At 39.9% G+C, this 26,795-nt stretch overlaps 1 protein-coding gene across 4 annotated transcripts in view; it reads right to left on the bottom strand.

Moving 5' to 3' along the window:
• MSRA (methionine sulfoxide reductase A) overlaps positions 1 to 26,795 on the bottom strand; it is a 277,903-nt gene that overhangs the window by 68,980 nt on the left and 182,128 nt on the right. For all 4 annotated transcript variants that reach the window (XM_057427498.1, XM_057427499.1, XM_057427502.1 and 1 more), the window contains one exon: positions 25,803 to 25,909. In XM_057427498.1, coding sequence (XP_057283481.1) covers positions 25,803 to 25,909 — 107 coding nt within the window. The remainder of the gene's footprint in view (positions 1 to 25,802; positions 25,910 to 26,795) is intronic.

The following is a 26,795-nucleotide window of genomic DNA, read 5'->3' as shown; positions in this document are numbered from 1 at the left end:
GAGGTCTCACATCACCAGTATCATAAAGAAATTAGTGCTGGGGAGCAGTCTCCCAGAAATCACAGATAGGGCAGTAGTCACAAATCCTCCCCTCTCAGGATATCTCCGTTCTTTCGCATGCGTGCAAAAATCAAATCATTTTAAAATGTTTTAATGTGAAACAAAAGCAAGCACATCAACCTCAACAATCTTGATGTTTCCTAAGGAATAGAACGTGTTTTCTGACCTGCCCTACACAGCCTACAAAGAATAATAGAACTGCTGGAAAGAAATCTGTTTTCCTTAACTAAAGGGGACTAAAAATTCAATTTAAAATGAAATACTAATTGTATTCCTTCTTATATGTATTATGAAGTCCTGAAGCTACAAGCTGAACACATTCTCTGTTCAGAGTCTTTCATTCAGACTCCTCTAAGGATCCAAACAGCTCTAGCAAGTACATCTTCATCTCATTAATCTCCCCTCCAATACAAACTTTCTGATGTGCAAGCTGTTCATTCTCCCCGTTCCTTACAACTGGATATAAACAAGGGATGCGTGAGGTCTTTGATGGGGGAGCATGGACTATCTATCACTTGCGACAAGCCAGCGCAGTGGGAAAGTTGTCACGTCTTCCACCTGATGTTCCAAATTGTCACTTTCAAAACAATGGGAGGAAATGTGCACTCCTCTTCCATGCTGCAAGGGAAAATGCTGCTCTGATCAGGATTGCTTCTGCTTTGCTAATTAATAAATAAACCATTTAACTGGCCTCAATTTAGGGAGCCTACTGTTAATGCTGCCTTGCCCTGCAGCTGTAATGCAATTTTATTAGTGATGGTGACAGAGATACCATGAAGTTACTAGCATTTTACACATACTAATTTTAGTTCCTCACAGAGCAGTATTGCTCTGCAGTGCTGGACTTGTATCTCTGTCATCAGGAAATCTCAGCACATGCTTTTAAGGCAGATTTCCTTCTTCACCTTCTTATTCTTTCCCTACTCACATCCCTCTTAAACATAAGCCAAGGAAACAAATAATATTTCAGACTATGCCCATGCACCATTAAAAATAGGCATGCAGCACTTTCCATGCATAATTCATTCTTCCTGTATTTCCAGTCAAGACGTCTTCACTTTGCAAGTGTAAAGTGACAATTCTTGCAGATTTGGGAAATAATCTTTTACATCTGTTACAAGCTAGCAGACACCATTTGGCAAGTGTTAAAAAATACCATATAGGACCAGGAATACAGCGTTCTGTTTGGTTAGAAGCATTCTTGAACTGAAAGTTGGTAGGAAAAAAAAGATGGCTTGAATGTTCTTTCCTTACAACAGAAATATTCTAATTTTCCAGCCACTTATTTCTCTGTTTTCTTTGTGCATTATGTCCTCCATATTCCTCATTCTCTTCTTTTTCACATGCATCATTTCACTGGGTCATCTTGGTTTGCAAATATTGGGGTTTGTTAACTTTTTTGCTCTTTAATGCTGACACTTCAGCCATCTTTATCATACCAGACCCAGAATAAGCTCCAGTTCCCTTCTGCTGGGGCCTCTTGTGCCATATTCCCACAGCCCGACTCCCTGGGACCTCTCCCCATCTATGTTCACTTTCCCTCTGTCTTTCCCACCTGCCCACTCTTTGCCTTCAGCCCAGTTTAGCCTCTACCCCTGCCTTCATTTCCCATCTACTTAATTCAGCTCTCTACTTTTAAGTCTTATTAGTCTTGCATCAGAAGCACGAGGAGTAGCACTGTCAGAACAAAAAGAGGGAGAGCTCGAAGGCTTACTTTACAAAGTGATTTAGCAGGGTGAGGAGCACCTTGCTGCATACTAATGCTGTTTTAATAATGCTGCCCAAACACCCTGGTGACTGTGCTAACAGTATGCAAGCTCCGAATAAGCTGGGAATGCAATTTGTGTGCACATGAGGAGTTAAGATAATGGGTGAATGCACATTTCAACCAAGTCTGCCATAAGCAGTAATATCACTGAGAATCTTTTCTCTGTGTTTCATTTAGATGTTTTTTCCCACTATAATACCATCATTGGCTCTCTACACTTAAATGCACACCATTTGCATTCCAGTCCTTTATTTAAAGAAATAATACAACTGATGCTATCTATATCTAAATAAAGCAATATATATTTAATTAAAATGATGCTGACACTGCAGCTAGGTTCACAATTTGCCACTGGTTTTTCACCCGCTTGCAAAGACAGTCAGCAAAAACATCTACAATGCTTCCAGATCCTGCTACCTTGCCTGAAATTGCAAATCTCCTTGAGTATCTCATGTGTATCCTCTGAGGCTCACCCTCAAAAATAGCTCTGCCCTATGACGGGACTTGCAAGCACTGCCTCAGGCATGGCTGGAGGGTGTCCTCTGGAGCACACACAGACCCGAGTGCTTGCATTTCACAGGTCCTCAGCACTGCTGCCCAAGGAAGAATATGCTTTTATTGGTATCCTACCAACGAAACAGCTGATATAAATATACACACACAAAGTAATAACCAAGTGGTTTCTAAGAAGTCATACCTAATGCATGAAGGAGAGGAAAACAGGCTTCTAAGTTTGTTTCAAGTTTTGGAAGTAAGACCCTAAAATATCTGATTTCTTAAATTATTAACAAAACAATAAAACAACTTGGGGGGGGGGGGGAACCAACACTGCCAGTGTGTCATTTATCCAGCAGTATATGAGCTACTTTACAAATGCGAGATGAACCACACTGATTTTTCTGTTTGTGGTTTTGATGGGAATTTAATTGAAGAGCTTGGTAACCCAGGTTTTGAAGCTTGTTTGCACAGTGTTCCACAGAAAAATTGTGAAAAGAGAGGAAAAAAACCCACAACCAAAGGATTTTTTTCTGGTCGTCCAGAAGAGGCGGTGACAAGAGACCAGCTACAGATTTTATATTCTCATCTCCTGGAGTTGGAAATCACATGCACTTTATTCACTGCCTATAGACAGACATCGCATTTTGTCAGTAGAGCTCATCATGAAAGCTAGGCTGCTGGCAATTAATTTTCCTTCTTTTATTTTCCTGCTTTTTATATGATTAGAAATGGTTTTAAGGATTTCCATCAGCATCACTTCAATAAACTGAAAAAGGAGGTAGCACCCTGGCCCTCTCCCTTCTCCTTATGGTTGATTAGCTTAATATGAAACATTCAAAACAACCCGGTAATTCTGCAGTTGTTCTGCACACACATCTTGGGTTCAAAAATCCTTTATTGTTTCTAGATCAAAAAATGCAAAGGAAAAGCCTGAGGAAGCAAGGAGGAAGTGACAGGGTGGAATGGCATGCAGAGAAATGGAGGTATCTTTTTTAGCAGCTAATAGGTAAGAGTGACACATCCTACAATTTTCCTCTACCTATTTTTTGGGGGGGCGGAAAAACACCTGCAAGAGGCTTTGGTGCTGTCACTATATTAACTTGCCAGTGTGTAAGCCCAATTCCTTAATTTAGTTCTGGCCCAGAATGTGAGTTTTTTCCCACACTTTACACAGCAAAGAGCTCGAAACTTTTCCTGTTAGCTGCAGCCCTCGCCATAGCAAGGCTGAGAACAGAATTTCCCCAGAATTAGAGCCCAAACTCGATTAAGACTTGAGCTAGGGGATAATGCATCTGCATGTTTATTTAGCGTTTTTTCCACTGGTTTGTGTTTTCTCACCTGGAAGTATTTTCAGTTTAGGATGATAGTTAAATATTCACTTTCATCTGCAAAGCCTCAAACAAAACTGGATGTGTTTATGCCTTTTTTCCTTGTAATACAGCAACAGCAGTCAGCACCAGGAGATTTGATCTTACAGCTTCACAATGCAAAGGAGAAGAGGACTGTTTTGTGACAGATCCGAGAAGGATCCTTAACAAAATGAAGATATTTTAATCTGACGGTAATATCCTATTTTCCTAAGTGCTCTCAAGTTTCAAGAAACCTACTGGCTAACTGCTAGGCACTATGGAAATAACATGAATTAAACGGATGAGATATGTCAGTCAGATGCACCGTTTTCCCCTGTCTGTGTCACAACTCTAAGCTATGCACAACATAATGTCATGTAGCTCACAGCCTAATCGAGTGGCACATGAAAATGTAATTGCATTAGAGTACAGTATGATGATATGAGAAAAGTCATCACATGACAAGCTGTCCCAGGGTGATAGTATCTGTCCCACATTATATTATTTTGGGAATAATAAACATTATATGTAGCAAAACACTAAGCCAAAATAAGCTTGGTCATCCCACAGAGCTTGTGACAGATGGCAATTCTAGCTTTATAATCAAAGCAATAATTAACCTAGTGGTAAAAAAAATAAATAAATCAAGCCACATTTGCAATCCAGTTCTCCACATCAGGGCTGTGCTGCAATATTCAGTATTGTTTTCAGATACCCTGATCATCCAAATTAAATATGTTTACTGACAGGAAACCTCTGGTCCTGCAGAAGACAACACTGATGACCAACATCTAGTACTTATTTAAAGTGTTGATGTCTTTGGCAAAATGAAGCCTGAAAGTGGAAATTAGGATCTGTTCAAAAGATCTAAAACCCACATTGCATCCATTCACAGACTATTTGGCAGTTTACTCCATGAATATAGACTTTCTTGATTCTAATCATTCAGTCTCTGTCAAGAGGCTAATTTTGAGTATTTTACCTGTTTGTGATCTGTATTCACCCTAAATTCACCAGTGGAAATAAATTCCAAAGCTATCATTTGTTGGCAAATTGGTTGGCTGATCACAACATAGCATCTAGTTAACTTTAAAATTAGGACTTTATGATTAGGTTCGCATGTCTAATTTGCAAGAGTATGTTCACACTCATTTTTCTTAACTTCTTCTTGGTTTTTGCCCAAGTTCACATACCAATTGACAAGGATCTAAATGAACTTTGGTGCATGAGAAGTCCCAAATTTTAGGGGTCCTCTACCTCTTCTTTGATCAGATCCACTTTTATGAACTTAACTGACATTTGGGAATGGTAAAAGTAAGAGAAATAAATATACCTATATATATACATAAACGTAAAACAGGGATAGATTCATCAGTCATAATTTGTAAAAAGAAGAAATCATCTTACAACAATTGAGATTGTTGCATGGAAAGAGGAGCTTTCTCTGTTCACAGTCATCATTAAGATGTTGGGAGTTTTATGGTCAGCATGCAAGTTTTTCATGGGTAACTTTAGATAATGTATTTCATGATGATGTTGACAACCAGTCATCTACAATTTAAGTGGCTGTCAGCATATGATTCCAGTAAACCTAGCTTTCTACCATCATCAGAGTACTCTCTGGCCATATAACTTGCTTATTTTCTGTATATCATGTCTTTTCAGTGCATCAGGCTTTGAAACTTGTGACATTATGCAAACAGCTGTATATAGTGGGTGTACTGAAGGGTCCAGGGAACTGAATACTGATAAACAAGGTTCTCCCAGTGAATCTATAAATTCATAAAGACAAGGCATGTGATGTGGTATAATGGCTTCATGTAGTCCCAGCTCTTTTAAAATAGGAAAAAAATGAGGATAAATTAGTTCATAAAACAGTAGCAGTTTGCACTGATAGGACCAGAGGTCTGAAAGACATCCTCCTGTGTTATCAGTTTCAGTTTTCTGCCACTGGAAGTTCGCATACTTCCTTTCGTGAACTTTGTGAGCACTGTTGCATAAATCATCAGATTTCCTATTGCCTCTATTCTGTTTGGCCAGCTGTTTCTGAACCCAGCTGCTCTAATGATTATAAAACACCTAATTTCCAAACCTAAATGTAAAGATGGCAAATTTATACCCACCTGGATTTGTGCTAACATTATTCTTTATCTTAAACAGCTTTTCCCCCATCCCTGACATTTATTCCTTCCCTATTTGTAGAAAAAAAAAGTACATTTTTTTTTTCAGTTTGTTCACTAGATAACAAATCACAGCCTTTTCTTATTTAATACTTCCGTATTCCCTGATCATACTAGTAAGACTTTTCTGCATCTGTAGTGGATGGATGAGTGACCAGAGTTGTACACGATACTGCAGATGGGTCTGAGCTAATGTCTTCCTTATTATCATTACAGCTCTCATTCCCCAGTTCTACCAAAAGTATCTGGATAGATTCCAAATCTACCCCCCTGTACCTCTTTGCTGCCTCACAGTGTCACCCAGAAGTACCCCCAGGTCCTACCCCTTCTCACTGCTTGGAGCATCAGAAAATCTCCAACCACCAGAGAAGGCTAAGGCACTGGTTTTGCCAAATGTTTTCATCAATTTTTTCAACAGGCAAAATGACATCCATCTAAGTGAAGTGTATTATTTAAAACAATTGTGAAGAAGTGTATTCCTTGATTTCACCATGATCAAAAGCAACAGTGTAAATCCTTCTCATTCACAGAAGTAATTCTTGATGTGGAATGGCTGCATTCATACTTGAAAACAAAGCGTGCTCAATCATTCATTGTTCATTATGCAGTCCATAGGCCACGCAGTGCAGCTGGGCTCACATCCAAGCAACCAGACTCTCCTACTCCCTATGATCTGGTCACACTGAAACTGCCTCTTGGGAACTGTTCTTCACCTTATCACCCTCAAATCTCTCATGGCCATTGCTTTGGAGATTGCTAGTGAGACAAGGCTAAAACCATTCCAGCAACCACACCAGCAACTGGAGAGTGTGCACGGTTGCAGGGCAGCACTTGGGCCCAGGCCATAACCATGTTTACCCCACCATTATCAGTGTAGCTTTCACATGCATCTGGGATAAAGAACAAAAGCACCCAAGGAGGGAACACAAAAAGTTGTTTAATTGTAGCTCATGTGTCAGACTCTGCTCTGGACAAACCTGCAGCAGAGGTGTCTTCTAGTAAACTAAGGGTTGAATTCAGTTACCTATACATGGATACTTTGCTTTGATCTCCAGCTGCTGATCCAGAAGCATGCAGGACTCCTGCAAGTCCTTCAACCTATCTAACAATCCCATACAAGTGTCTCAGATATCCCAAAGCACCTCAAACTACACCAGGTGCTATGTTAGACAAACAAACTTTTATCCTAGCCGCTACTACAGAATTACTAAGCCATCAGACACTTGTGTTCAAGTTTTAACAACCGGTGTAGATCATCCAGGATGGCTCATCCAGTCCCAAGCACAGGCATTAACTGTATTTTTGTACAGAAAAAAGTAAAAGTGTTCTGGGGCTTCACTTTGATGCTCCACAAACTTAAGCCACAGAGAGAAGGTTGCAAGAGAAGGTAGACCCTGAACTACTATGCAGAAGGACAACCTGCAGGAAGGTTAGGGCTATAATGCTAACAACACTGCAACTCCAGACTTTACAGACTGGAAAGGGTCCAGAGAAAGGCCACAAAAATGATCCAAGGACTGAGCAACCGCATGAGGAAAGGCTGAGAGAGCTGGGCTTGTTCAGCCTGGAGAAAAGAAGGCTCAAGGGAGACCTTAGCACCATGTTCCAGTATTTAAAGGGTGGCTACAAAGAAGATGGAGATTCCCTTTTTACAAGGAGCCACGTGGAAAAGATGAGGTGTGATGGGCACAAGTTACTCCTGGGGAAATTCCGACTGGACACACAATTTTCCTTTCGGACACAAGAGGACAATTTCACCATGAGAAAAAATCAGCCACTGGAATAATTCCCCAGGTAAATGGTGGACGCTCCAGTGTTGGACACTTTTAAGATTTGTCTGACCAGGACACTGAGACATCTAGTCTAGGTCATGCTTTGCCTAGAAAGGTTGGACCAGATGATCCTTGAGGTCCCTTCCAATCTGGGATTCTGTGGTTCACCAAAGGGCTAAACTGGACTTTGTCTACTCTGTGTAAAATGCTTCAAAACCAGAGTAGAAATGAAACCTGCTTACCAGCATGGATGTATTTTGAGCCTTTACACTCAGATATGGAATTATTTCATTTTTGCTTTTCTACCGTGGGCAAATTCCAAAAGTACAAATTGAAATGGAAAACTACAGAGTGGTATTTTATTGCAGGTTGCATTTTTATATTGACCCAACAGCATTAATAAACATTGCAGAGCTTTCTGAGAGGAAGATTTCGCAGCTCCTCCATGTTCTACCTCATTACCTTTTCATTTTGTTTTGTTTGCTTCTTTCTCTCAGTATAAACATGACGCATTGTCAGGCATAAAGCAGGTCGGGTGATGACATTTTTTAATGTTCACATAACAACCTAACCTCCTGCTCACACTCACTAAAAAGAAAATAAGGAAACCCCCAGTTTTAAGTTTTAAATGCTAACTAGGTTCTATATTTGATTTGTTTTTCCTTCCCAGCAACACTAATTTCTAATTGAACTGCTGACTCAATTAGCAAAATGTTGAAGTTGTTGAGACCTTGTATAATATTATGTCCCATTAACAAAAGGGAAGCCAGTAGTGTTTTTATGCCAGTAACTAAATCCAGCACCAGCATTTTAATGGGTTATTTTAATTAAACAAATTAAATTAATGATGGCCTCTGCAGAATGATGAATTACACTATTTAATATATCATTGCTATGTACTAATCCCATTTTTAATATTATCTTCAAACATCGATCAATACATAGCCACATAAGTCATACACGGACTGATCTCGAGAAAAAGAAAACAAAACAGCTCTTGCAAAAGAAACACAATAAAATGCAAATACAGTTATGGTCCACCTACAACCAAGATGCTACAGACTCTAAGAATGGTAAGAAAGAGCTAGTGTGCATTATACTAGTAGCAGTAGTCTGAGCTACATGTTTCAAGCAAACAAATCAAATGGAAGCTGGGAACATGAGAAGGATACCATGCATGTAAAATGCTGGGCCCAAGTGAATGAGAACAGTATATAACATCTATACTATATATGTTATATATATATATGATGCATATAATATATAATATAGAAAATAAAATCTATAAACTATAATCTATATAATATATATTATTATTATATATCATTATAATTATATATATTATATATTATTATAAAATATCTAAATAATCAGGTGTCTGCACAATTGCAAAGGGCCCTCAGCTGTTGGATTTTTGTCTTTTGTCTTATGTCATTACTATTCACAGTTCCCTCACAATATCATTTTAGGAAAAGATCTTAACCTTCTCCAAGTAAATGCTCAAGACATCCCTCCCTCTCGTGATGTGGCATCTCCTATGACCAGAATTCATGTTCCATCTCTTCAAAGTGGATCACAGGGCCTATAACTGTTCAGGGCCAAATACTGGAAAATGTGGGATGATCTTAGCTTCCAGAGAAAACATTTACAGTTGAAGTTATGGCAATGAACAGAACCATTACAGGAAAACTGGAAGAAGACTAAGGGTAGAACAGGCAACCAAGCCCCACTTTAAAATGGCAACCATAGCTCCTAAGGAACCTAGCAAAACATCTTCTTCTTCTTTTGCCCTAATTTGCTGTAACTTTTTTTTCTTCTAATGAAGCTTAATTTGGGTTATTTTAGAACAGCACCAGAAAGCCACATACAACAGACTACAACTGAGTTTCAGAGAATGTATCACACCACTGACAACTACTTAAAACAGACTGAGGGGTTTCTGATATCTGGCACGCTAATAAAGCCTCAGTGACAGATAATATAGGATTAAACAGGAATAACTGACTATAGGATTAAACGGGAATAACCGACAAAGTGGAAAAGATGCAAGGTACAAACACACATAGATAATACAATCATACAGAGTATAGCAGGCATGCCTGAAAATGCAAAATATTATTCACATAAGACAAAACACTTGGCCTTAGCATGCTGAAATTCTAAGCATTAAAGAAAACGTGCCAGGGCAGAGATCATCCTCTACTTGGCACTGGTGAGGCCGCACCTCAAATCCTGTGTTCAGTTCTAAGCCCCTCACTGCAAGAAAGACATTGAGGTGCTGGAGCGGGTCCAGAGAAGGGCAAAGAAGCTGGTGAAGGGTCTGGAGCACAAGTCCTGTGAGGAACAGCTGAGGGAAATGGGGGTGTTCAGTCTGGAAAGAGAAGACTCAGGGGGACCTTACTAATCTCTACAACTATCTGACAGGAGGTTGTAGTGAGGTAGGGGTCAGTCTCTTCTCCCAGGTAACAAGTGATAGGACAAGAGGTAACGGCCTCAAGTTGCTCCAGGGGAGGTTTAGATTTCTATATCAGCAAAAATTTCTTCACAGAGAGGGTGCTCAGGTATTGGAACAGGCTGCCCAGGGCAGTGGTGGAATCACCGTCCCTGGAAGTGTTCAAAATATGTACAGAGGCCCTCAGTGACAAGGTTTGGTGGTAGTCTTGGCAGTACTGGGGTAATGGTTGTACTTGATGATCTTAAAGGTCTCTTTCAATCAAACCAATTCTATTCTAGTCTAGTCTAGTCTAGTCTAGTCTATGTGGGCTCTTTATTTTATTCAACTCACCATAGCTAAAGTGAGCCAGCTCAGAATCCTGGTGTTTATAGCTGGGGAGACAGAGGAGCGAAGAAGCCACAGACAACATGGTAGGATGCTAATTCAGGCCTCTTAATGAATTCAGAGGCAGAATAAATCAAAGAAAAACTGTGTTTAAAATAGAATAATAATAATAAAATCACCAAAACCAAAAACCAAACCCACAATAAAAACCCCAGCTACAGGTGTAGATTGTGAATTGGCATTATCCTCTCTTGTTTAAAAAATGACATGGTAATTCTAATGTCAAACTATGTTATAAATAGACACTTAATTATAATATCTTAGGTCTGGCATCTGCATTTTCACCATCTGAGAGACAGAAGCTGAGAACCGTTTACTGCAAAATTGGAGACCTAAACAAGACAAAAAGAAATACAGACTGAAGTTCAACCAAACCCACAATCTGCTGTTCTTCACACCCTCCACTTGACTATTGTCCTTCAGCCACTTCACACTGGAAAAGAAAGCAAATGCCCCTGGCCTTGGATGCCTCAGCAGTTGCTGGCCATGGGAGCAACCTAGCCTTGGGGCATCCTCTCAGAAGGCATCCCAGCTCAATGGCAAAGGGTGATCAACCATCATGCACCTAAATCCAGCCACATTGGGCTTTTTCTTCCTCCTTTCCCACTCAGTCCGTGGGTCTGCTGGCTACAGCAGCTACCATAGAAACCAAAGTGCTGCTCTGCAGCACACAGAGCAGATGTCACACGAAGCAAGATGAATGCGAATGTGGCGGGGGGGGGGGGGGGGGGGGGGGGGTGGATGCAAGAGGAGGAGGGAAATCAGCATCACACATTCAGAATTAAATGTTCCCACCAGAGGGAGTGAGTCATTTTTGAAGTAAGTTCAAAGCTGCAATATTTTTTTCCTACGCCTTCAATGCACATCCACAAACACTCAAATCTCCATCCTTTATTGGATGCAGGGCGAAACATAGTGACAAAGGATGAGGAAAGGCTGAGGTACTTAATGCCTCAGTCTTTAATAGTAAGACCAGCTATTCTCCAGGTGCCTATCCTCCTGAGCTGGAAGACAGGGATGGGGAGTAGAAGGAAGCCCCTTTATTCCAAGAGGAAATGGTCAGCGACCTGTTACACCAGACACACACCAGTCTATGGGGCCAGATAGGATCCATCCAAAAGTACTAGGGGAGCTGGTGGAAGTGCTTACCAAGCTACTTTCCATCATTTATCACTGGTCCTGGCTATTGAGGGAGATCCCAGTTGACTGGCGGTTAGCAAATGTGATACAAATGTGATATTTGCATGAGAATGAGCCAGAAGGAGGATCCGGGGAACTACAGGCTTCTCACTCTGACCTAAGCACTGGGGAAGACCACAGTCTTACAAGGAGTGGCTGAGGGAACTCAAGTTGTTTAGCCTGGAGAAAAGCAGTCTTAGGGGAAACCTTCTCACTCTCTACAACTACCTGACAGGAGGTTGTAGCCAGGTAGGGTTGGTCTCTTCTCCCAGGTAACAAGCAATAGAACAAGAGGAAATGGCCTCAAGTGGCACCAGGGGAGGTTCAGATTGGATATTAGGAAACATTTCTTCCCCAAAAGAGCTGTCAAGGATTGGAACAGGCTGTCCAGAGCAGTGGTGGGAGCCACCATACCTGGGGGTACTTAAAAGATGTGTAGATGCGGCACTTACAGACATGGTTTAGGGGTGGACTTGGCAGTGTTAGGATAACAGTTGGATCTCTGATCTTAAAGGTCTTTTCCAACCTAAATGATTCTATGATTTTATGATTCTAAATAAATGTGCTTTCATCTCTTTTGCACAGGTGTTTGAATTGCCTGTGCTCTGCTCTCTAATGAAAGCTGTGATTTTCTCGTGATGCTAAATTAATGCCTAACCTAAAACAACTATCAAAGCCAGAACTGTGCTGTCATTTCAAAAATGCCCTGTAAAGCCTTTTTCCTTCCTCTCCTTCCTGCATAGTGCAGAAATATAACATCATATAAAGTCAATATATATTAGACAGGCATTTTATGGCAAAAAAGTCACTCAACTTTTGAGACTAACAAGATATAATACAGTCGTGCATTGTGCTTTAACTCAAAGTAAAAAATAGAAACAACCAGTCTGCAGCAGTGTTTCATTTCCTCTGATTGTAGCATTTAAAATGAATATAATTGCCTCAAGTTTTGTTTTGATTTTTCATTTCACAAAAGGCCATTCTTATAATGATCCTTCTCCAACACAAGCATTATTCACCCTTCTTTCTCCCATTGGTATGTCTTATAAATATCTAATTTATAATGCTTACTGCACTTTACTGATACATTTGTTGAAACATTAACTTGCAATAGAATTGGGTGTTGGGGGTAGGTTACATGCTTTCTCTTTGCAAAATGAGAACTAGACTCCATTGATTTTGGTGGTCTCTCTCCAGTGTCAAGCACTGAGCATGACAATGGTGAAGAATCAATCTGAAAGGTGCTGAGTGCTCATCATTGTGCGTATCAATGAGGTTGGAGATGCTCAGCAAGCTCAAGATGCAAAACCATCAACTCCCATGGGCTTCAACACTTCTGAATCTGCAAGTGAACCTGACAGACACAATGATCAGTACCTGTGGATACCAGTGAAGATTTCCACAGAAAGATGGAAGAATAATTTAGAAATAAATGGGATGAAACATTTGGTAGGCTTTCCGCCAAGCTAAGGCACATGAAAATCAACAAGGTGCTTGGTGACAGTCAGCATGGCTTCACTAAGGGGAAATCCTGCCTGACCAATTTGGTGGCCTTCTATGATGGGGCTACAGAACTGATGGACAGGGGTAGAGCAGTTGATGTCATCTACCTGGACTTGTGCAAAGCGTCTGACACTGTCCCACACAACATCTTTGTCTCTAAATTGGAGCGACATCAATTTGATGGATGGACCACTCGGTGGATAAAGAACTGGCTGGATGGCCGCACGCAAAGAGTTGTGGTCAATGGCTCAATGTCCGGCTGGAGACCAGTAACGAGTGGTGTCCCTCAGGGATTGGTGTTGGGACCGGTCTTGTTCAACATCTTCGTCACTGACATGGACAGTGGGATTGAGTGCACCCTCAGCAAGTTTGCCGATGACACCGAGCTGTGTGGTTCGGTTGATACCCTGGAGGGAAGGAATGCCATCCAGAGGGACCTTGACACGCTTGTGAGGTGGGCTGATGCCAACCTCATGAAGTTTAACCATGCCAAGTGCAAGCTCCTACACCTGGGTGGGAGCAATCCCAGGCACAGCTACAGGTTGGGCAGAGAAGAGATTCAGAGCAGCCCTGTGGAGAAGGACTTGGGGGTGTTGGTCGATGAGAAAATGAACATGAGCTGGCTTCAGTGTGCGCTTGCAGCCCAGAAAGCCAAACGCATCCTGGGCTGCATCAAAAGGAGCGAGACCAGCAGGTCGAAGGAGGTGATCCTGCCCCTCTACTCTGCTCTTGTGAGACCTCACCTGGAGTATTGTGTGCAGTTCTGGTGTCCTCAACATAAACAGGACATGGAAATGTTGGAACAAGTCCAGAGAAGGGCCACAAGGATGATGAGGGGACTGGAGCACCTCCCGTGTGAAGACAGGCTGAGGAAGTTGGGGCTGTTCAGCCTGGAGAAGAGAAGGCTGCGTGGAGACCTCATAGCAGCCTTCCAGTATCTGAAGGGGGCCTATAGGGATGTTGGAGAGGGACCTTTCATTAGAGACTGTAGTGACAGGACAAGGGGTAACGGGTTAAAACTTAAACAGGGGAAGTTTAGATTGGATATAAGGAGGAAATTCTTTCCTGTTAGGGTGGTGAGGCACTGGAATGGGTTGCCCAGGGAGGTTGTGAATGCTCCATCCCTGGCAGTGTTCAAGGCCAGGTTGGACGAGGCCTTGGGTGATATGATTTAGCGTAAGGTGTCCCTGCCCACAGCAGGGGGGTTGGAACTAGATGATCTTAAGGTCCTTTCCAGCCCTAACTATTCTATTCTATGAATTCACAACTATACACAGCAATGGAGGCAGAAAATGATGCAAAAAAAAAATTACATCTACTTCTCTAAAGTGTATATATTTAAATGATCAGCCATCATACATGAGTGTTTCCCCATCCAATCTCACTTACTAAATAATGTTAATACAGACTACATGCATCTTCCTCTTTTCCATAGCAAAATATAAAACCCACAGAATATCCTGTTGTCATCATTTACAGACACCAGCAGGATACTTATACTTTTAGCTGATATATAAAACAGTGCTCTGTGGCTTACACAGATGTGGACAAACAACTTTAGGATGCTGAAATGACAAGAAACCTGGTGGCTGCACACAAAGAGAAGGAAGAAAACGAGCTCCTGCATTTCATCATACTGCAGAGCTGCAGCGAGGCCACTAGAGGGCAATGACACAAACCAGGTTTTCCTCCAGCCCTGTTCAATCTCCTGATTTCGCTCTGAACGTTTTTCTTATAATAACATCTCATGGGATAATGGGAAAATTTATTTCCTATGATTGTTGGCACATAAAATAGCCACCACGTATATATAATGGCAAGAAGAGTGGGATGAAAAATAATCATCCAAGATATAATTAGCTGATTGTGGTAAAAATAAAAAATACAGAAAGTAAAATGAGGGAGATTAAATTTAAAGTGCACATTTGTGTGTGTATGTGGAATAGCAGGAAGGATGCTACAAGCCTTCACTGCAATTTATAGCTCATCTTTTTTCAGATATTTTCTTTGGGTGTTTTAAGCTCCATAAAACTTTACCTTTTGGGCTGAAAGCTGTCAATGAATTGTATTTGCTGGAGACAATTAATTTGCCACATATTCTAGGATAACAGTTGGGAGTCCTTCAGCATGAAGAACCAGTCAGTAAACCCAAAGTTGCCTAATTATTCAACTTTTTAGAAGAATGCGTTTTTCACACAAGCAGTGGACGGTTAGTATTGAATATTCTAAAAGAGGGAATAAGCACCGATTCCCTGCAGCACTTCAAAAGGGACAAGTAAGACAAGACACACAACACTGTGCCAATTTGTACTTGGTTAAAAACAAAACCAACCAAACAAAAATGAAATGACATTCAAATGGTAAGGAATATAATTAGTGCCAATCACCATGTTTTTGTAGAAAACAGGTCAAATATAAACCCAACATCTTTCTTTGATGAGATGACAAAGTTTAGCTGACAAAGGAAACTTTGAAGACACAATAGTTAATATTTTACATTTGATTTAGTACCATATAACTGTTTTGATTAAAAATAAAAAAAAAAAAGAAGTGTTACATGGTATCAATACAGCAAATGCTAACTGGATTGAGGTGGATTTTCACCAGAATCATTATGAAGCACAGTCATAAAGCCTTAGAAATAATTATAAAATTCGTGCTGGTAAAATTGGAAGATGACATAAAGGTCAGAGTTACAGTAAATGGTGATAATGCCAGGGTGCTCCCCCTGCACATTTGAGATCATTGTGGCATAGTTAAACCTCAAATTCTACAACTAGGAAGGTGAAATCCAAAAATTTTACATTTAAGAACAAAGAATACAGGAACATCTACAGAAATGGATATAAACGGCAGTGTGCCCATGGAGTTCATTTCACCTTTATTTAGATCACTGATTAAATGAATTCTCTGATAGTCTATCCAGTTCTGGTATACTTTTGTTGTTGTTGTTGCTTGCTTTTTTCCACAGAAAAAAAAACAAACTGATTTTCATTTTTTTAAAAAAAAGCTGATTTTAACAGATAAAAACTTCAAGAAATCTCAAAACTAAACTTAGAGAATCTTTTTGGTGAAAGTCACCGATATGAGAACATTGATGCATAAAGCTACAAATTTGACTATCCATCTATACAACTATACTTAGTTGAATAACACTATTCTGCTGAAGAGATGGTGCATCCCTGGCTTTCACTGTCAGTCACCTGCTGTTACAAATATATACCTTCACCTAGTTTAAGCTCTGGGCTATGGGTCTTCATTATGCCTTTTCCTACTAGCTTACAAAGTGCTTTTATGTATGAAAGTTTTTCTTCTATGAACATCTTTAATACAGTTCCTTTAAAAATTGAAAAAGATGTGGTTTAACTGGCTCACCTAAAAATAACCAAAGCAAAGGAGAAAGGAGCAACCAGAATGGAAATACATTAACCTCAATACACCATAGGAAGCTGATTGCTTGGGGAAAGGTCAAAACCAAAAAATACAGAGCAGAGTCCTGGGGGCTGGGAGCACAGTGTCATTACCTTAGAGCAGCCTTTCAGTACCTAAAGGGGCAGACAAGAAACTCGGAGAGGGGTTTATAACAGGGCAAGTAGTGATAAGATTAGGAGGAATGGCTTTAAACTGACTGAGGGGAGATTTAGATTAGACATTAGGAAGAAATACTTTTACTGTGAGTGGAAGTGGCACTGAGAGAAGCTGTGGCTGCCCCGTCCCTGGCAGTGTACAAGGCCAGGTTGGACAGAACTTGGAGCAACTGGTCTAGCGGAAGGTGTCCCTGCCTGTGGCAGGGGGTTGGAACTGGATGAGGTTTAAGGTCCCTTCCAACACAAACCAATCCATGATTCTGTGATTTCTCAGTATTTAGTGACACTTTCTGCAGCGGCCCTGCAGAGCACACACCTACATGGTTCTGCAGAGGGAAGTATCTTATGATGCTTTAGGCTGCAAAAGAGGGAATATATTTTGTCTACCCTGACATGCTGGGTAGTTAGATCTACTTTTAGACCTTGTGACTAAACGGCATGTAATAAAGGTCAGCTAGGAAAAAAAACACAAGTTTATCATTGTCTGCAGGGATAGAAGGAAGAGAAGACTTTTCAGAAACACAGGCCTGAGGAAGAAAGTGGAAAATTTCAAGACCAAAATAAATGCAGAACTACGAAGAAAGGGATGTGGGGCAAGGTCAAATGATAGAAGACGCTGGGAAGCAAATTGGAAGGAAACAAACAACAAATTAAGGCTGAAATATACTTGGGAGTGGGAAAATGAAGTGAGAAAGGCAGAAAAACTGATTTTTCTACATCAGCTCAATGGAGAGCTGTAATGTGGGCTTTGCTTGATCTTTCTTGTCAGCAATGCATGGTGTGAATGCAGACATCTATCTTGCTGGTACTTCACCAGTTAGGCTCACAGGCAGCATAAGATGACAAAATTCCTAGCTACAGCACCAAGGAATAAAATCAAAGTCATAGAAACAGAGACTCCGGAACAATAGGACTGAACTCACAAATATCCCATCCCTCCTTGTCCTCAGACACATCCAAATATTTCAGCATAGGAGCATCTGTCTAGCAAGTTTTGTCCTTTTTGTTTCACAGCAGCTCTTAACAAAACATATTTTCATATTCCTATATGCCTGATGCCTATGATGATTCATATACAGGCATGAGCCCATTGATACACAACTAAGAGAGTACTTACATTAATATCTGTTGTAACTTCATGTTTTCCTGGGAATGATGGATACGCATTAACACAAAGAGAAATGTCCTGGCTTTTCCAAACTGAATCACTTCAATTTCCACAATCCTACAAAACTCCAGGACAAGACTGATAATACCATTGATGGTATTGCCCATCAACCAGAAAGCCCATTCTGACCTCCTGCAATCTAGCTCATACTGTAATCAGCATACATCCTGGATTGAAAAGAAAACAAGGCTAGTCTACAAGCAACCTGTAGAACTCAATAAAGGAGAAAAAGATCTTGATGCAAAAAGATCACAAGATCAAAACAGACATGACAATGTTGCTGGCTAAATCATGCTCTGATTTTTCTTTCCAGGAAATATTGACTTGTTTTCCCAAAAGCTGAGAGCTATAGTTGACTAAGTGTCATACTTCAAACAGAAAATAAGACACAGAATTTTCTGACAATTCCTTGGGGAACAAAAATGCTGAAAATAAAGAAACTCCTGGGCCAGATTTTTATCTCAATTGCATTACTGGAAAGCCAAAGTAATTCCATTGATTCTAATGGTGGTGTTCTGGCTTTGCAGATGTGCTGTTGATCTGCATTGTGTCCTGTGAAAATCTGGAGACTTACTTCAGCAAACATTAACATTAGATTCTATCTATGCAACCGCATGAGGGTATGGCAAGTGTCAACACGTGATGTAGTACATCTGGTTATCAACTTGTTTGAACCCAAGTGCTCAAGCGGACACTCCTATATCCAAACCTAAGCAGCATATTTTACAAATGTGGAGTATCTGTTGTTTCCATGTGTCACCTTTGTGGAGCTTGGAACTTCCTGAAGTGCTATTATGTTCTTATATTTGATTTGAAAAGCCATTTCAGACAAATTCTTGGCTTCATATTTTAGAGTTGGATAAACAGTGGAAGAATGTTCCATGAGTACTTCCTTGAATTCTGGCTCTGGCACATTTTTGTCACTGAGAAAACTTAGGGTTTGAATAGTGTTGTTTGGATCCAACAGCTTTGCATTAAGGATAAGCAAACTATGGATAGCAGAAGTAACGCTCACAGACTTCACCATGCTCATTAAAAATGTATGTGTCATTTTAAAATGAAAAAACCCAGGAAAAAAAACAAGAAACTTTTTGATTCATTTTTTAATTTGCATGGAAACTATAAACCAGGCCAACCCCTCTCTACTTGCCCAGATCAATGTGGACAGTCCCACTATAAGCTTTATCTTTCAACACATTGCAAGACTCGATACATCTCAAGATGATTTTTGGTTTTGTCTTCCGGAAATTTTTGCTGAAGTCACTTTTAAGGGCTACGTTTAACCCAAAGAGAACAAGATCTGACCCACCACGGCAACAGCTATCATAAACACCTTCCTTTTGCCTTGGCCTTCTTGTAGGCTACTTCATCATGTCCTCCCCATAACTAATCTCATTTAAACTAAGCTCCTTGAAAACTTGTTGGACAGAAGAGGAAAATCTTTTACCATGAGGAGAACCAGCCATTGGAATAATCTCCCCAGGGATGTGGTGGACTCCTCAACATTGGAGACTGTTAAGATTCAGCTGGACAGGGAGCACCCTGGGGTGCTGGGACATCTAGTTCCAGCTTTGCCAAGAAGGTCATGCTTTGCCAGGAAAGGTTGGACCAGATGATCCTTGAGGTCCCTTCCAACCTGGGATTCTATGAATCACTCTGATTCTATAATTCCCTAAGAGAACTATATCCTGTTCCCTGTAAAACACTGTTCACTTAAACCATAATTATTAATATCCTTATCAGATTTATGCTCCTGACATTTAATGTGCTTGTGAAACTTTTAAAGTGCCATAACAGATGCATAATCAAGATCAAGAAATTCAAAAGCCTGAGATAGAAGCCCTTCAGAATGATCCTGTATGCCACTGAACCATTTATGAACACATTTATAGGCTGATATAAAGGTATTTAGCTTTAGTGTGTTGCCTTACCACTGCTATGACTAGGACTTATAGGAGACCTATGCCAGCTGGAGCGGCAGCTGGAGGCCAGGTCAGATAGTGTCGGACAACCAAATGGCACTAGACTGCTGTAGACAGCTTAGCTCTTTATATCCTCATCTTTTGAATCAGCACGGGGATCTGCCTTGAAGATTGAGAATTCATCTGTCTAAGTGTATGAAAAATTGATGTCTGGTCAAATTTAGGATGTTTTTACATTACTGGCGAGCTGAACAGAGCACGCAATATAAAGCAGGAAATGTTTTATTTACAATCCATTCTTGGAGTTAAATCTGTTCGCTATTTACATTAGTTTACTGTAGGACAATTTCTAGCATTAGTTTAAATGTCCAACATAAGCGTTAGCATGAAGCACCAGTTTCACATTCACAGTACAATAAAGAAAATGGCTTCTTTGCTGAACTCCATGGCCACCCAGATGAAAAAATTACTGTCAAACAGGAAGTATGGTTTCATAATGTTGTTCATAGCCCTGATTTCAAATGCATGATTAGCTATATTTGCAACAGTCAAAGGGCTAAGTGAAACACCCAGCCTTTGATCAAATGAACAGCATATATGCAGAATCAAAAGCTAAAAAAAAATCTTGCTTTCTTCAGCATTAACAAAAACAAGCAGCATGTGCTGTTGCTGCATCCAGGGGAACAGAAATAGCATGCAACTGGTAGCATACTGCACTCCTCATAGGTTGGTGTCACTTCTCCTCTACCTCGGTGAGATTTGAGAGGTGTCCTTAGACCTCCTGTGCACACTTCCGTTTTCATAAGGACATACACATCCTGTACTTTTCATAGTTTCAAAATAAAGACATCTTGATGGTGATACTAAGATATTTTCCCACCCACAACATGAGATAAGATTCTACAGCACAGAAACATAGGAAAAATTGTTAAGAAAAAAAAAGCCAGATAAACAATGACTATAATATTGAGTAAACTCATGTCATATGTTGTGGCTGCAAAGAAAAACATATGGCACTGACCATGCCTACCATAACAGAATTCCCTACCGAAAAGGTAGAAAAAAGTAGACACAGCATGTACCACAAAACTTTATAAATGCATCACATAGATGCATTTCAGACGAAATTCAACAAAGAAATTCAGTTCACACCATTAAAACTTTTATCTTGTTGCCACTGTTCACACAAAACCTCCTCATCCACAGCTGAATGCAGCTCCCTCTTTCTCAGGAGGGATGGACTTAAAAAAGGTATCTCTGTAGCACAGATGAGTGATTACAAAACAAATAATGGCTTAGCTTATCAGATCAGATTTACTTATTTTCATAACAACTACCACCATCAATCAGGAATCAAGCAGCTACTATTCACATCAGAGTGAAGCAAAGATAATTCAATACATAAAGCTCTGAAATAGGCATAATTTGAAGGCGAGTAAGCAGGCGTTATTTTTTTATGAGCTCTATTGTATTGCTTTAATAACAACCTGCTTTTTAAAAGACCTATTTAACTTTCCCAGCCAAAAAACATGTGAAAAACTGTCTCCCAGCCAAAGCATGTTCTAAACTCACACAGCGATATTTTACATCACATAAATGTAAATCCACTCCACAGGGCATTCCTTGATGCAATGGAAGACTCAAAACCATCAATCCTGTAGGTCTGTAAACAGCCTTTCCTCCAGCCTTGACAAATACAATCCTCACCACTTCATTTCCTTGCAGATTGCTGCTCCAAAGCTCACTGCACTGGCCAGGAAACTCCAGCTTTTTTAATCTCTTTTCTATGATATCAAATATGAAGCTCTTGATTTTGCAGCTGAGGATTTTGTTAGGCTGTTCCCTCATCACCTCACACCAAGCTTATGAAACTTACACAGTACCTGTAAGGCTGCTGTGCTGCAGAGACCGTTGCATTTCCTGAAGGCCAGTACCGAGAGGTATACTGTGGTGCAAAGTCAATCTCAGTGTTAATTCAGTGTGTTCCGAGATCTCCTGTGGTGAGTTCAGGATCAGGAGTGCTATTGTGTAACTGCAGCCACACTGAAAGTTGGCCATTACAAATGAACGATAGCACTGTAAATCCACAACTGCGTAAAATAACACTGATCCCCATTCTTCCCCTGGTCATCCATGATTTACCATGCAACTGTTCAGGACTTTTACAGTTAAAAAACCAACAAAACAAAGCCCACCCCCCACACCATTCCCCAAACCCATCACTGTAAAACAGTAAAAGCCACACTTTTAATGTCTTCATAAAAATCTCAGTATTTCTATACTCCTGTGACTTTCAGCCCTTATTAATCTCCCAGATTACAACCATGATGTAAACAACAGCAGTTCTCCCCATCAACTTCTCTTAGCTATAACAAATCAGGAGTTTATTACCTCCTCACATCACCCAACACCTCTGTCAAGACCTCAGGACTCATAATGATTCACAGAAAGGCCCTTTAGTTGCTTTGTGGAAGGATCTCCTCCTGACAAATATTTGCTTTCATAAAAAAGTTATACACCTTTGTTTTGCTCCCTATGCATGGTGTTTATTGTCAGTGCTGCCCTACATGAAGATGCAGAGATATTGGCATTTTTGCATATTACTTTAATATAAGCCAAACATAGAAAGGAGTTACTCTGTACATTCTTGCAGTCTGAAAACCTAGTGTGCTAGTGCTTGACAAAAGAAATGCTTCAAATGCTGCAGAAAAATAAATGAATAAATAAATAAATACAAACATTTTCCCACCCTGATTTCACTATTTGGATTATTGCCTAGATAATCCATTTGAAAACCAAATGCAGCCTAGCAACTGTCTTGAAAATTGAGTAACCCCAGGTTCAACTGCACTATAAAACTTCAGCTTCAGGCAAAACTGATGGAACAGCTCATTCGCAGTACTTTCACCAAGCCCTGGCCCTCATTGTATGTCTTTCTGATTACACTTACATTGTGTTACAATTTACTGGCAGCACTATAGTATTACAATATGTATTACCACTAGCCAACTCTGACTGTATGCATTCAGTTTCATCAAGAGCTAAAGACACATGGCTCGATGCATATTCATTGCTGCATCGCCATTTCTCAGCTGTTAAAACAGCTGCATGAATCAGCAACAAGTTTCACAACTTAAAATAGATGTAACCCTGCAGGATACTTGGGCTCACTGTGCATTACGATTCCCACTCATAGGCTGGTAGGAGCTAAGGACATAGTGCACTTAACTACAGTATTTCTCCACTCAAGCATAGCACTACCCTAAAGGTATAAGCTACATTAGTGTTTCAGTTTGGAGCAGAAGCGTGCTTTTGTAATAAATCTCCTATCCACTGGGACAGATCAACTCATTTTGATGGAGCTGTACCAGAAATGCACCAGTGACTTCCACCTGCCAGTAGCATGTGTGCTTCTGAGGACCAAACTATAGCTACAGAAGGGTAAACCCTCTTCAAATGCACATAGTGTTTTCTGGATCTTCAGTACAAAAGGCTTTGTTCTGCAGATCTGCTCCTCTCTGCCCACACCAACTGCTGAACGTAGACAGAGCTGAACACGGCTGTCTGACTACCACACAGGAGCTAGCACTTCTGGCTAGCCTTTTTGGAGGAAGGAATTCACAATATAAACTTTGGGGTTGGACGGTTTCTACACTCAGAGAAGAAAAATGTTTCCTTTAAGTTAACAGCCCTACCTGCCTATAAAAAGAAATCATCTAGCAAATACATATCTTCTGTTCAGAGGCCATTCTGAGCTCTCTTCCAGGTCCTCAGCTAAAAAATACCATCTAAGAGCACACACAAAATTATCCAGTGAACAAACAAACTGCATTTTGGTTTTATTCATTTGCTATGCCAAGAAATTCTAGAATCACTCATACTTATTGCAGTTATTGTACTTCCAATATTTGTTAGTCCTTCCCCTATCTGGTGTATGCACCACTGATTATCATGGAAAAATCTAGTGTTACACTATCCCCGCATGTTTTTATCTGTCATCACATGAATAGACATGCATGTGCCACTGACAGAAGAGCTTGGTATTTATTTTAAATTACTGCAATGATAAGGAAAGTGATTGTTTTACATTAAAATAATACAATGCAAAACATTTAATATGGAAAGAGATTCCTGAACACTTTGTTCAGTATGTTTCTCATACAACCATGCTACTGCTACTGCAATACGACAAATATTATTGTAGATATCGTTGTTAACAATACATAGAAACCACATATCCTGTAGGAATTTCAATAGATATTTGTTGTGTTTCCTTAGCTGGTGACACAGACCCTTCCTTCCCCCTACTTCAGTGCAAAAACAAACCCTACATGTGATCACGTACAGAGTTGTGCCTAATTATATAAATGTACTAATTATACACACTTTTCAAATGGTGATAGACTTCAAAGTAGGTAAATTTTAAATTGTGCCATTAAGGAAATCTATTTGATGATGGAAATTTCTGTAATATCATACTGCAATCTCCTACATCGTAATTTTGCTTTCAAGTCTGTATTAGTCTAATGACAAAGAACAGCAGAGAATAATAGAGTTGGGAAAGCAAACTGAAAGCTGTAAGATTTACAATGTGATGTTGGTCAGCAGATGCTAACAGAAAGGAACAAAAACAATTTAGAAAAGGAATGGATCTAAGGTAAACAATGAGTAGAAAGAAGTCCTGCATCTTAAATATGAATACCAAACCTTCAGAAACCACTCAGTTAATAAACACCTGTCAGACTGACTTATCCCCGTGTGTTCAGATACTTACAAGAAAATACATATATATGTCACTGAACACTTAATTTACATGCACAGTTATCACACTGCTAAGCACGACTTGCAAATTAGTTAATGCAGTTCAGAGCATCTCTTTGCATGCAAAATAATGCCAACTGTATATATAAACCAACTCTAAAATGCACACATAGCTCAGCCCACCAATGTCATGCACACATTTAGGTAAACCAAACTACCACACAAAACTTCAGCACATGCACCTCCTTTTTGGACCTTGGTAGATGCTTCTGACTGATATAACCCCACTCTCCAAAAAAAAAAACAGTTGTTTAGTTCGAACATTAAATATACACCAAAACCCCATGTTCATTAACATAACACTTGAGTTAATTCATAGTATAAATGAATGTATGAAAGCTGATATTCTTTTAGCACTACTTAATAGTTATTCTCTGTAGATTTGATGTCCTAGGTGTGAAGGTTTTTTATATAAATTAAAAGAATTGATATATCTCTGCTGTGGAATCTGAATCTTGCATTGACAAGGCCACAAGGCAGATCAGACAGCAACTGCAATGCAGCAACACTATAGGCCACTAATCCCTCTACCTTTGGTTAAATAATAGCTTATGTGGCAGGGAAGAGACAGAATCCATCTTCACTGAAAAACAGAACCGTGTATAGAAAGGTCGATCTTCTCTCACACAAATTCTAGTGTCAAAACAAATAGTCTTACTAAGTCAGGGGCTGTCACATTTAACTGAAGACATTTATGGAATGGCTCGATAGAAGCATCTTATAAGCAGCAGGTGGGTGATTCTGAGTTATCAAGATCAAATATTGATCAGGACTTTCCCCCATTGTTCAAGAACTCTTGGGTCTGAGAGTTTGGATACACCGTTCAAAGTGAGGAGTCCAGATACACTTGAATAGCTTTAAGATCACAGATTTTCTCCTCTGGCACACCCACATAAACTTGTAAAAGATTAAAAATATCTCTGCACAAGTAACTATTTTTCTTCCTGCACGGCTATAAAATGACTCACACACAGAAAAAAAAAATCTCTCAGAAGTTGGAATTTAAAGCAAATACGATGCAACTTCAGTATTGGAATGAGGAGGTCCAATAGCAACACAAAGACAATGCACAGCACAAGAACTGATTTTGTGATAACTGGTGACAGCTTTGACCTCTGCTTGCATATGAGCCCTTCCATGTCCTTCCCAGTGTTACCTTTTGATATCCTTCCTTAGATCTCAAGGCAGCTTCCATCTGCTCAGGAGAAAATGTGTAGATGGCCGAGCGATACTGTGTGCCAACATCCCCACCTTGTCTCATTCCTGGGGAGAAAGAAAACACAGCACACCATAAGGATCACCCTCCCTACCTGACTAGGCTGCAGGCCTCAATTCAATAAACCTAAATTTAGGATGTTCCATACACCTGATTAGCACAGTCTCTTATGTGCATACTCAGTAGGTATTTTTAGGAAGTCCAAGTCTTTCCTTGGTTAAATAGTCCTGAAGAGATTCAACTCTGATAACTCCTTTTAAATGACATGCAAATGAAAAGTGAGCATTTCACATTTTGGTAAATCATACAGTAGTCAAATACAGATGTAAAACCTTAAATAATCAAGCTACAGTTACTGTAATCAAGGTACTCTTAAATTATTTATTTTGAACTATGAAACGTTTACAAAAAAAAAGTTTATTTTACTAAGTGCTTAAAAACTTCCTTGTGCTGGGGGAGTACCTCTTAATGGGAGAAAGGTTCGAAACACCCTTGGAGGTAATTAGCTATTCTTCTCTATTCATGAACCAAGACTGGTACGCATGTATTGTCAAGTTACCTCTGAAGTTATCCATTCCTAACAGCATCTCTTATGAAGCTCTCAAATCTGAGCTCCAAAGAGCACTCTGATAGAGAATTGTGCTAAGGAGAAGATTTAGATAAAGCCTCACTGAGTTAGTACTGTTACAGAGTGAGCAATGCCTAGGAACAGCAACCCTTTCACAATTTTTTTTTTTGAGTTTGGGAAAAGTAGAAAGCACAGGTATATATGCATATATCTACTTAATTCTATTTGCAACCTACACATGGATAATACAGACAGCAAAAGTATCTAATACTGCTTATATGTGACATTTTGAAAACAAAACCCTAGTTAGACATAGCCGCAACTCCTTCAAATTATACCATAAATGAGTAATTCTGGTAATTAGC

Source organism: Pezoporus wallicus, unplaced genomic scaffold (genome assembly GCF_028554395.1).
Source record: "Pezoporus wallicus isolate ANWC-B61680 ecotype Strahan unplaced genomic scaffold, APGP_CSIRO_Pwel_v1 contig_6464, whole genome shotgun sequence".
NCBI lineage: Eukaryota > Metazoa > Chordata > Aves > Psittaciformes > Psittacidae > Pezoporus > Pezoporus wallicus.
Note: the sequence above shows the minus strand (reverse complement) of the source record. Positions and strands in the feature narration are given on the sequence as shown.